Consider the following 11,185-nt stretch of genomic DNA (forward strand, 5'->3'; position numbering starts at 1 on the left):
TGTGCCCAGTGGAGCCCACTGGCGCTGGACCCCCGGTCCCAGGAGGCATGTGGGGGCCTGCGCCCTGTCCCCGAGCCCTGTGCCCATGTTCCTGGGCGGCACAGACGGCAAAGCTCTGAGAAGCACGTCACGGGGGCTCCTGGGTCCCGAGGCCACCCTTAGGGGACTGTCACCACACTGGGCTGTCTGGAGGGGAGGTGGCAGGTCCTCATCCTGTGTGGTGGCCTGGCCAGCTTGTCCCCGCTGGGACTCCCCACTGCCCACGTGGAGCGGGGCTGGTGTTTAGGGGTCTCCAGGGATGAGGAGCCCCAGGTGGTGGCATCATGGGGACCCCCAGGGGCATTCGGGGTTGCCCCAGGCTGCTGGCCTGCTGGGCATGCTGTCTCTGCCAGAGCCTCCCCGACTGTCCCCAAGGGGATGGAGCCTGGGACGCGTGCGGGTGTCCTTGCCCATGGCTGGGGTGAATGTGGCCTCACGTCCTCAGATCCGCGCTCGGGCCCCTCCCCGCCCCCTGCCTGGCTGCCTCCCAGGGGTGACTGGGGTCTCAGTGCGCCCAGCTGGGTGGCCGCCAGGTTACAGGGAGGTCCCCCTCCTCTCTGGGCTCCCGACTTGGAGTGTCCTACAGACCCTGGGGTTTGGAACCTCAAAAAGCCAAGCCACACACCAGAGATTCATCTCTCCCTTGGGTCCTGCGATCAGAAATGTGTCCCAGAAGGCCCAGGATTCAGATGGCTGTGCTCGTCGAGAAGGTTATGGAGATGGCTGGAGCCCTGGCAGCCTCGGGGAGGAGTTCATCTCGGGTCCATCTTGGCTCTGTTTGTGCTTTTCCACGAGGGGAAGTGATTTGTTGGGTGGAAGAACAGGCGCTTGTTGGTCCTCAGAGGCCCGCGCCTGCTGCAAACCTTGGAGCATGAACTTTCCATTGGCTCCTGGTGCAAAGACCTCACAGGAGGGGGAGCATCGGGGCAGTGTTCCAACTGGAGCAAAGCAGGAGAGAAGCAGTCCGGGGTCACCCCGTCACTTCCGGCTGTCTCCCGCGAGGGTTCAAAGTGTGTTACGGACATCAGCAATGGTTAATCCTCAGAAGTATTATAGATGAAGACGTTGAGGCACAGAGAGGGAGGCCACTGGGGAAAAACCACGCAGCAAAACCACGTGGGTCAGGAGAAGGGCTGGAGGGTGCCCCCCGGCGCCCACTGATTTCACTCTGTGGGGTCTGTGGCTCCTTCAGGGCATCGGTGAGCACACTGTTTCAGGTGACAGGGACATCATAGCTGTTTGGTTAGCAGTGACAACGTTTCCCGCACCAGATCCTAAACTCATCACCATGCTGTGCCGTTGTCACTGAACTCAGTCCTGCTCCTGTGGTCACGAGGCAGGGTGTCCGAGGTGGCCCAGGGGACCAGCGTTTTGCATGTCCACTCGACACGGAGCCCGCGAGTGGACCCAGTGCGCCGCCCCGACTGTTGGGAGTCGTGACCCAGGTCAGAGCCCAGGTTCTCGGTCCCTCCCTGGTGCCTCCGGTGGCCCTGCCTGGCCCTGCTCTCTGCTGGCACGTGGGTGTGTGGTCAGCCCGGGCTCCGCCTCGCCTGGCCGAGGGCCACGGGTCTCCTGGGCCCCGCGCCCGTGTCCGTGGCCGCAGTCTGTGGGGATCCGCCCGGAGCAGAGGCGCTCCTCGGCCCCAGGTGGCTCTGTACAGGTCAGCACCTGGGGCCGGGGTGGCCTCTGTCCACGCAGGCTCCCTACACATTGGTGACCTCTGGGCTGCTGTAGCCGTCCAGACGGTACTGCTCTGGCCCGGCCTGCGCGTCATCGTCCCTGCACTCCTCGTTCTGAAGAGAGCCGTAGTCGTCGTGGAAATCCGGGTCTTTGCTGCTAAAGCCCCTTCCTATCTTCCCGAGGGGCAGCTGAGGACAGAGGGACAGGAGGAAGAGAGACAAGAACTGAGTGTCTGAGGCCTGGGAAATGTGGTGTCTCTAGTCTCGCTGTGTGACCTTGAGTAACTCCCTTGACTTCTCTGTGCTCCTCCTGTTAGTCATTCTACCTGAGTGCTCCAGGCGGCAGAGACCACTGTGTGAACCAACATCAGGAGACGGTTCCCTGTTCCCAACTGGGAGGACTCAGTGGGTGACGAAGGGTAAGGACAAGTTTTATCACATCGATTCATGAAAACCTCCTCCCCCCGGCTCAGGAGGAAGCGCGTTGGGAACAGGGGTACGGAAAGTCCCTGTGAGAACGGCTCAGCAGGGGCGCGGGGTCTGACTGCCTCCCCAGGTCCAGAGGGAACATTCTAGACCACCTGGCGTGGCAGGAACCGGTTTTGGAGACTCAGACTGGCATTGGGTCCCTGCTCTGCCACTTCCTGATGGGTGACCTCGGACTGTCACCGCCTCTCTCTGAATCTCAGTTTTCTCAGCTAGAAAATGGGAAGCCCAGCAACCTCTGAGGGTCATTTAGGGTAGAAATCTTGTCCGCAGAGCACAGAGCAGTGCCGGCGCACAGTGGGAGCTGTTACCACGCACAGTAGGCCCCCAGCGAGCTCTTCTGTCAACGTCTCTGTCCTCTCCGTGGCGAAGGTGGTTAGTATTGTTCATTGCCTGATGTGGCCCGTCCTCCCTCTCCACCCCCCTTTCTTCCTCCTCCTCCTCCTCCTCTTCCTCCTCCTCCTTCAGGTCCTCCAAGATGAGGTTGTCCAGGTCCTCCAGGAGGCCGCCCTGGCTCAGGCNCCTCCTCCTCCTCCTCCTCCTCCTCCTCCCAGCGCTGGGATTGCACCCAGGGCCTCCTGCACACCAGGCGAAAGCTCTACCCCTGAGCCCTCCCCAGCCCTTTACACTTTGAGATTTTGAGACAGGGTCTCGCTAAGTTGCTGAGGCTGGCCTCCAACATGTCCTCCTGCCTCGGCCTCCGGAGTGCTGGGATTACAGGCGTGGGCCACTGCACAGCGGCCTTTCTCTCTAGACCACGGTTTGTCCACTTAAAAAATAATATTTCTCCCCGAAGGAGATGCTGTAGACGGTTTTCCTAACTTGTCCCTGCCGTGACGCCTGAGGTCGGGTGACAGTGCACAGGTGGGATTTTTCAAACCCGCCCCCAAGGACAAGTTCTGACCCCTTTGGGGAGGGTGTCACCCCACTGCAGCCGTGTTCTAGACGGAGCATCCTGGGGGGTGACTCGATCCTGTCCCCAGGGTGGCGGTGGGACCGTTCACACCGGGCGGTGCTGCTGAGCAGATGGCCCTGTGTCACCCGGGTGACCTGTGTCCACAGGGTCCCCTTAGGACACACCCTGGCTGCAGGAGCTTCCCGGCCACGTGGCCGGGGTCGCCAAAGGTCGTCTCCTGCACTGGTCAGTGCTGGCCTCAGACCCCAGGCCAGCTGGGTCCTCCCTCCAGGGCGATGGCCGCACCTGCCTCCCTCCCCGGGCCCAGGCACAGGGCAGGCGGGCGAGACTACACTCTGAGCCCCATGGGGACCATGGGGGCTCTTGTCACCAGGCCGAGGCGTCCCATGGGTCCTGGGAAGTGGCCACTGGGGTGGTCCCCAAAGCCCCCGAGACCCTGCCCCCTGCTGCACCGTCACAGGCCACAGAGGGAGGCCGGGAGTGGAGAGTGGGGCCGGAGGACAGAGCGCCCTCGCAGGAGCGGGCCCCCTGGGTGGCCACCAGCGACTTACCCGGCCAGTCTTGTACTTGCCGCTGCCCCCGCTGCTGTCCTCCTTCCCCGCCCGGGTGACGCTGGAGGCCCTGCCCGGTGGTGTTCCAAAGCGCTCCGCCTCGCGGATGCCTGTGGAGCTGGGGACACAGCACTGTGCATCAGCAGGAGAGGCTCAGGCACCTGTGCCACCCAGGGACGTGCACACCGGTGACAAGGGTCACAGCTGCTGAGACTCCCTGGGCACCTCCCAGGAGCACCGAGCGCCTACACGGGGACTGCCTGCCAATCATGTTACAGAGGAGGAGAAGCAGGCACAGAGGGGGTGACCAGTCTGCCCAAGGTCACACAGTGCCACCAGCAGAGCCAAGATCCAAACCCAAGTCCCCAAGTCTCTGAGACTCTGAAGTCTGAACTCTCCAGAAAGCTGAAACACTTACCAGGGAATGGAGGACTGGAGGGAAGAATCCCAATGTGACCTGACAAGCACAGGAAGTTGTTCCTGATCTGACTGAAATCCAGGCCCCCCCCCCACTCCTCCATTCATTTTTTTTGTGAAAAAGCATCGAGACGCCCTGAGAGTCGGGTTTGGCCGACGGCGGCCCGGCCCCGTCAGCTGGCCCTGGCTTGTGTGTAAGTCCTCCTACTTACAGACCGCGCCCAGAGGTCTGGGCCCCGTTCCTGGGCCTTTCTTGCTGTGGCTCCCAGTCTACCCTCTTCTACCTTTCCTGGAGGAGGTGTGCCGGCCCCTGTGCCAGCCCGCCTGTCCCTGGAGACAGAAACCAGGGTTCTGTGGGCGGCGCTGGGCGGCGCTGTCCGGCGGCCTGCGTCCTGGGCTCCAGTGCCCCACCTGCCCTCTGGGTCCAGCCGCCCCAGGACCCGGGCTCGCTCGGCCCTTGCTTTCTCTGGCAGCGGGGGTGGCCCTGCGGTGACTGAGGGCCACGTCACCTGTCCAGCTCGCGGGGCCCAAGCCCCTGTGTCTGGGATCTGTCCAGGGCCTTCCCAGGCCGGCGTGGCCGAGCCCGGGTCTGCTCCTGGCCGTGTGACCCTGAGTGGCTTCTCTACAGCCTCCAGCCACCTCTCCCATCCTGGAGTTGTGGGGTTTGGCGCTCAGAGCCCCGCGGGTCTCCTAGGCACCGGACACCAGATGCTCAGGGGTCTGTTGGCCAGAGTTTGTGTCATGGTTCAGGCCACCGCAGAGGTGGCTCATTAAGAGAAATGCACTTCTTTTCATTTTGTTTTTTATTTATTTATTTTTGGTTACTGGGGATTGAACTCAGGGGCACTGGACCACTGAGCCCCATCCCCAGCCCTTTTCTGTATTTTATTAGGGACAGGATCTCACTGAGCTGCTTAGGGCCTCACTCAATTGCAGAGGCTGGCTTTGAAGTTGAGATCCTCCTGCCTCAGCCTCCCGAGTGGCTGGGCTTGCAGGCGTGCGCCATGGGCCTCGTGAGAAGTGCCCTCGAGCACCTTTTAAGCTGCTGCTATAGTTTGGATCTGAAGTGTCCCCAAAGGCCCGTGTACTAAAGGCTTGGGGTCCCAGCTTGGTGCCACTTGGTGGTGAGACCTGTGGGCCAGGCCACCCCCCCCTCCCATGAGGTGACCGCCGGGCATTTTTCCCAGTAGCGGGAAACTGATGGACTGAGCCGCTCAGAGCTTCTGCTGATCTGGGGCACGTTTCTGGGAAAGTTCCGGGGCGGGGAGGGGCGCCTCGGAGGCGGTGGTGACAGGGTGATGCCAAACGGGGCGAAGTCCTAGACCACGACCCGGGCTGCCACCCACCAGCGTCGGGCTTGGAGGGCTTCACGGGTGACCGCCCTCACTCTGCACCGGGGGATGAGATCCCGGGGGGTCAGTGGGTGGGAGCAGGTCTCCTGAGAGGAGCCACCTGTTGGCCCTGAATTCTCCCGACTCGCGGAGCCTGGGTGACGTGGGAAGAGCCCTGCGTCCCTTCTCCTGCTCTTCCTGAAGAAGAGACAGAAGTCCAGAGTGGGTGTGCCTCTTGTCCAAGGACACCCAAAGCCCACCGTGGCGGGGAGGGAAGTTGAGCTTGGGCTCTGGGATCAAGAGTTAGACGGGGTCTTCTCACCCTGGGTTCAGGGCCGGCGAGTGTGGCCTGGCTTGGTCCCTGAGCATTCGGGTCACCTGGGCTGGGCGGGGTTCATGACGCACATCCCCACGAGGCTGTGGGGAGGGTCCAGGAGAGGCACTAAGCTCTGAGAAGTGCTGCGTGAGGACCACTGCTGCGACCACACGTCACAGGTTTGAGGACAGAGCTGGTTTGAGTCCCTGCTCAATGGTCCCCTGGCTGTGTCCTTGTGCAGGGTGTGGCCTGGGCCTCAGTGTCCTTGCCTGTACAGCAGAGCCCAGTAGGCCGCTGCCACCACTGTGCTGTGACATCTTCCCTCTTGGCTTTTTCCACAGGGACTGAAATCCAACCCCCCATAGACATAATTTTGGGTCAAAACCCATGAAAACATAAAAGTGCCAGGGAATCGGCCAAGCACAAGGCAAAGGTCTTTGGAAGCTCCAATGGACCCAGGAAATACTTCTAGTCACTCAGGCTTTGAGCAAAGGGATGTTGGGGGGGGGGTAAGTTTTGTGGAAAGTTCTGGAGAAGGGGCATCCTGGCTATATGACTGTTTTTTGTTACTATTGTGTAATACCTGAGGCAGGCTACCTTATAGGGAAAAGAGGTTTATTTAGCTCAGTTTTGGAGGTAGGAAGGCCCAACAGCATGGTGTAGGCTCTTGCGAGGTCCCCCTGGCTGCATTACATCATGGTGGAAGACTGTATGTATCTCTCTGTGGGGTCTCTGTCCCTCTGCTTATTAAGCCACCAGGAGCCATCCATGGGGACTCCACCCTAGTGACCTCATCTGTCACGATCACTTCCCCGAGGCCCCACCTCGAAACGCTGCGGCTGGATTTAGTGTCCTGAGAGTCTGGGGATTAAGGCCCTGCATGAGCTCATGGGGACAAGTCACATTCAGACCACAGCACTCTGCCCTGGTCCCCGAAACTCACGTCCTCCTGTCACATAAACCTCAGTCCTTTGTCCCCAGTGGTTTCCAAGGTCTCATCTGAGACTCACAGACTCTTGCAGCCGTGAACCGACAAACCTCAGCAAGTGACCTGCTTCCAAGCTTCCCATACCCAGGGTGGCCTGGGCACAAGCCATCACCCCTGGGGTTTCCTGAGCCAGCGTACTGCAGCTGGGCCCAGGAGAGGTGTCATGGGCAGGGGGTGGTGGTGGCCGGCCTGCGGGCTGTTGGACAGGGACTCTCAGGGCTCTCCATGTGCGGGACTGTGGTGGGGACAGATGAGGTGGGGGAGAGAGCAGCACCCGCTGCCCCTGCACCCGGAGCCCACAGCACCCTCTCGACACCCAGGAGGCAGGAGTGAAGTTAAACCCAATGCACGCTGAGGACTGAGGCTCAGAGAGGGCAAGCGTCTGCCCTGAAATCACACAGAAGATGGTGGAGAAGCCCGACTTGAGCCCCAGGACTGGCTGGGCCCCGGTCGCAGAGCTGACAGACAGATGACAGGGAGGGACAGAGAGCTGGAGACGGGGGTGGAGAGACAGAGACGGAAGCAGGAGAAGCAGGGAGGAGGGGGAGGCCTGGACTCCTGTGCCTGCAGCTCAGCCTCTGCCCGTGGGGCGGGGACGGCAGGGGCTGGAGGAGCCAGGAAGCGAGGCCGCAGCTGGCCCCCGGCTGCCTGTCCTGCCCCTCCTGCTGTGGGTCCCCGGGCTTCGCTTCTCCTCATCTGTGACGCAGAGTCCTGTGGGGGGCCCGCGGCTGGCACTGACCGGGGCTTAGCAGCGGCAGGAATCAGCTCGTGTGGAGGCAGATGGCAGGGGACACCGTCAGACACTGCTCCCTGGGTCCTGTGCGTTGTCATGGTGATGGAGGTGGGAGGATGACATCATGGAACCCAGAGACTCTTGGTGACTGTGTGTCCCTGGGGTCAGGCTTGTTGTCCCCCAAGAGGCTCGGAGCCGACCGCTCTGCCCCTCCCCCTGCTTTAAGTGACCACAGGACCTCAGGGGACACACCTGCTAGGTGTAGGACCTGTCCTCATCTGCCTCCTCGGGGTTCCCCAGCCTGGAGGAAGGTCACCGGACGAGGACTCCTTGGTGGCAGAAGCCAGGGCTGCCTCTGACCCTTGTCACATCTTGGGAAGTCACAGTCCCTCCCTGGGGCCTCCGATTCTCATCCATAAGATGGGGCGATGACCCCTCCTCATGGGGGTGTGGGGGGTTCAGATGAAACAGGGGGTGACACCTTTGTCCCCAACACCTTCTGACGTCAGCATTTGTGACAGAGTGTGAGGCCTGCTGCGGTCACCTCCCGGGAGCTCAGTCTGGGGTGGCCTGGGGGAGCCCCGATGTCCATCCCGATGACTCGGGGTGTGTCGGAACCTGGCACCCCCCGTCAGCAGCAGCCCAGAGCCAGACATGAGGGCACATCCATGGTGCCAGCTACTCTGGGGGCCGAGGCAGGAGGTCATGAGTTCAAAGCCAGCCTTGGTGACTTAGAGGGACCCTGACTCAAGAGCAAGGAGAGCCTTCCGGAAGGACTCACCCAGAGGGCCAGGCCACCTCCCCTCCCCGTTCTGTCCCTGTCCCCAGAAAGCTGGAAGAGGAGCAGGGCCACAGGGCAGCGGACGGGGGCTCCCCGCGTGGACCACAGCAGAGACGTCCTGGGCGGAGCTCTCGGTGAGCAGCACCCAGTCCACCTCCCAAGTGTCCCTCCACAAGCCGCGGATCACTGTCCCCCACCCCCCGTGTTGGCTTAGCTGGGGATTGTCCCAGCTAAGAAGTGTCTCTAAATGCCCTGGGACTCTGTGTCTCTCAACTGACCCAAGCCTGTTCCCCTGGCCTGTGGGTCAGGGTCTCAACCAAGGGGATCTGAAATCCCACCCGGGGACCTTGACTCGGGAGCCATGTGTGGACGTGTGGGGGACAGCAGGGTGAGGACAGGGTGATAACAGGGCGTCTGGTGTGGGCCAGGGGCTGGCACTGCCTCTCTGTCCTCGGCCACCAGCATCAGGCTCCACGTGTGTGAAGTGAGAAGCCTGGACCAAGTCCCGTCCCCTCCTCTGACCCTGTCTGCACGAGGTCCTCTGGGACTCCCTGGCCTCCCAAGACACAAGGACCCGCCCTGTTGTCCCCACCAGGACCTTCCGTGCTCACCCACTGGTCCTGGACAGTCCCGAGCCCACCCGTTACCCCGTGGTGGTCAAGGTTTAAGGGTCACACGAAGGTGGTCGGGGGAGGCGGTGACCTGGAGAAGGGAAGCCCTTTCCTGATGGATCCCAGGTTCACAGAACAGAGTTTCCATCCGACTTTGCAACTACCCCAAAAGGCTCAAAATGAGGGTCCGCGGGCTCCGCCAGGCACAGGGCCACGGTCTGAGATGGACCAAGGGATCGGCATGTGCAGGATCCACCCCGAGAACCGCGTGGTCTCCGGGGCTGATGGGGAAGGGCAGCCCAGGGCCCGGGACCCGCCCCAGACGGACGACACTCTCCGGAGCCTGTTTCTGCGCCTGCGAGGCACAGGGAGTGGCCAGCGGCTCCCAAGGCCCCGGGGTCTGGGTTTCCCGTTCTCAGGTCCAAGTCAAAGAGCCCAGGGTCAATCTGGGCTCTGTCTTCTCAGCTGACAAACCTTAGCTAGACCAGCCATGAAAGAGAGGAGTCCAGTGGCCAGCCCCAGGAAGGACAGGGGGCTTCCGGAGCAGCCTTGCAGAGAGGCCATGAGGGACGATTGTAGGATTCATTGTGCGCATGAGCAATTCTCCTAGATGAAGTGGACACATTCCTGGGGGAGTGTGGCCACTGAAGCTGACTCCAAAAGCAAGAGAAAACCTAAATAAGCCCCTAACAAGTAAAGAGAGAGAATTAGTCATCAAAACGCTTTTTGCAGAGGGAAACCTACCGACAGACGGTTTCACGGGTGAATTCTCCTAAATGTTTCAAGAATAATGAACAGCAACCCTACAGACCCTTCCAAGCAACACAAGTTCCCAACTCACTCCAGGAGCCGGCGTTGCCCGGACACCCAAACCAGACAGAAGCACCATCAGACAAGAACTGCGGGCCAACGTCCTTTCTAGATATAAACGCAAAAATCCCGAATGGAGTATCCGCAGACCCAACCTGGCAACGTGCAAAAGGATCGCACACTCTGACCAGGCGAGGTCGCCCCAGACATGCAAGGATGGCTCAATCCGTGACCGACCAGCCGTCCAATTCGTCACATGGGTAGAATAAAAGACCACCGAGGCCCTGCCCCTGCTGGCTGCTGACCCTGGGCAGGGGGCACGGCCCCTTAGAACGAATTTCTCATGTGTGGAGGAGGGACGGGGATCTGATTGGCGCCAGGAGGATGGACTCAGGATACCCAGCCAGTGCCGCATGGATGACCCCCTGGGCTAAGGCGCAGGGAGGGGAGGGCAGTGCCTGTGGGTGAAGCCTGGGCATGTTCTAGGTGAGGATGCTGGAGCAGGCAGGTGCCCAGTGCCCTGCTCCCTGGGCCACAAGCTCCATTAACGTGCCCACTCCTGCCCAGGCCCTTGCCCGCAGCTGGAGCTGCCATCTCACCCTAGGAGGTGGACTTCCCTCCTCCTAGCCCCTGACCTCAGTGTCCTGGGCACCGTTGTGCTAGGTGGGGTCTAGCCAGGGATGCTCAGGACTGAGGCCAGGGCCCTCCGCTTCGAGGGCCCCGCCCGCCGCGGGCACTCACTTGGCCGGGTGGAAGACGGCGCTCATCTCCTCGGCCAGGTGTCTCCGGAGGATGTGCTTCCCGCTGGGGATGCCCAGGGCCGTGGCCATGGCCTCGGCATTGAACGTGGGCTCCAGGACCAACACCGCGCCATGCACGCCGCTGTTGGTCAGGTTGTCCGCGTACTCCTGGGGACAGAGCACGAGGCGGGGCCTGGAGGGGACCTCCCCGACCCTCAGAGCCCCGAGGGGCGGCTCTTGTCACTCACAGGCCCCTGACCCCAGCAGGGGCTCGTGATTATTTGTGGAGTTCAAGATGCACCTGGATCTGGACCCCACACTTGCTTAGATGGGTGCGGCTGGCTCAGTGCCCCTCATGACATTAGCGTCACCACAGGGTCCCCCAGGGCTGGGAATGAGTGGCTGCCTCTGTGAGTGACAGGAGGGGTGGCCTTCTTGCAGGCCTCGGAGATGAGGCCGCGGCCACACAAAGACGGATATTGATTCACACACAAATGGCGCCTGGGGTCTGCCCGCGCTGGAGCCCCCGCCTGGCCCGCCACCCAGCACCCGCCACCTGCCACCCGCCACGTGCCCACCTTCAGGTCGATGTCCCGCACCCACTGTAGCACGCGCTGGTTGGTCCACACCACGGGGTCGGTGTTCTGCGTCTCGCAGCGGGCCCGGCGCTCCTGCAGAGCCTTGGGGACAGAGGGACCATTGAGGGGACGAGGGGCACATGTGGAGGGAGGGTCCCCTGGGCTGCAGGGGTCTCAGCGAGCCGTGTGAGGAGGGCCGTGTGCACTGC

General features: G+C 61.9%; 1 protein-coding gene across 6 annotated transcripts in view; it reads right to left on the bottom strand.

Moving 5' to 3' along the window:
- Positions 1–6: 6 nt before the first annotated feature.
- Kazn (kazrin, periplakin interacting protein) overlaps positions 7–11,185 on the bottom strand; it is a 122,450-nt gene continuing 111,271 nt past the window's right edge. For all 6 annotated transcript variants that reach the window (XM_048816287.1, XM_015485678.2, XM_048816286.1 and 3 more), the window contains 4 exons: positions 10,977–11,078; positions 10,400–10,566; positions 3,672–3,789; positions 7–1,907 (listed from right to left, as the gene is read on the bottom strand). In XM_048816287.1, coding sequence (XP_048672244.1) covers positions 1,743–1,907; positions 3,672–3,789; positions 10,400–10,566; positions 10,977–11,078 — 552 coding nt within the window. In that variant the 3' untranslated portion in view covers positions 7–1,742. The remainder of the gene's footprint in view (positions 1,908–3,671; positions 3,790–10,399; positions 10,567–10,976; positions 11,079–11,185) is intronic.

The sequence above is a fragment of the Marmota marmota genome, unplaced genomic scaffold (genome assembly GCF_001458135.2).
Source record: "Marmota marmota marmota unplaced genomic scaffold, marMar, whole genome shotgun sequence".
Lineage (NCBI taxonomy): Eukaryota > Metazoa > Chordata > Mammalia > Rodentia > Sciuridae > Marmota > Marmota marmota.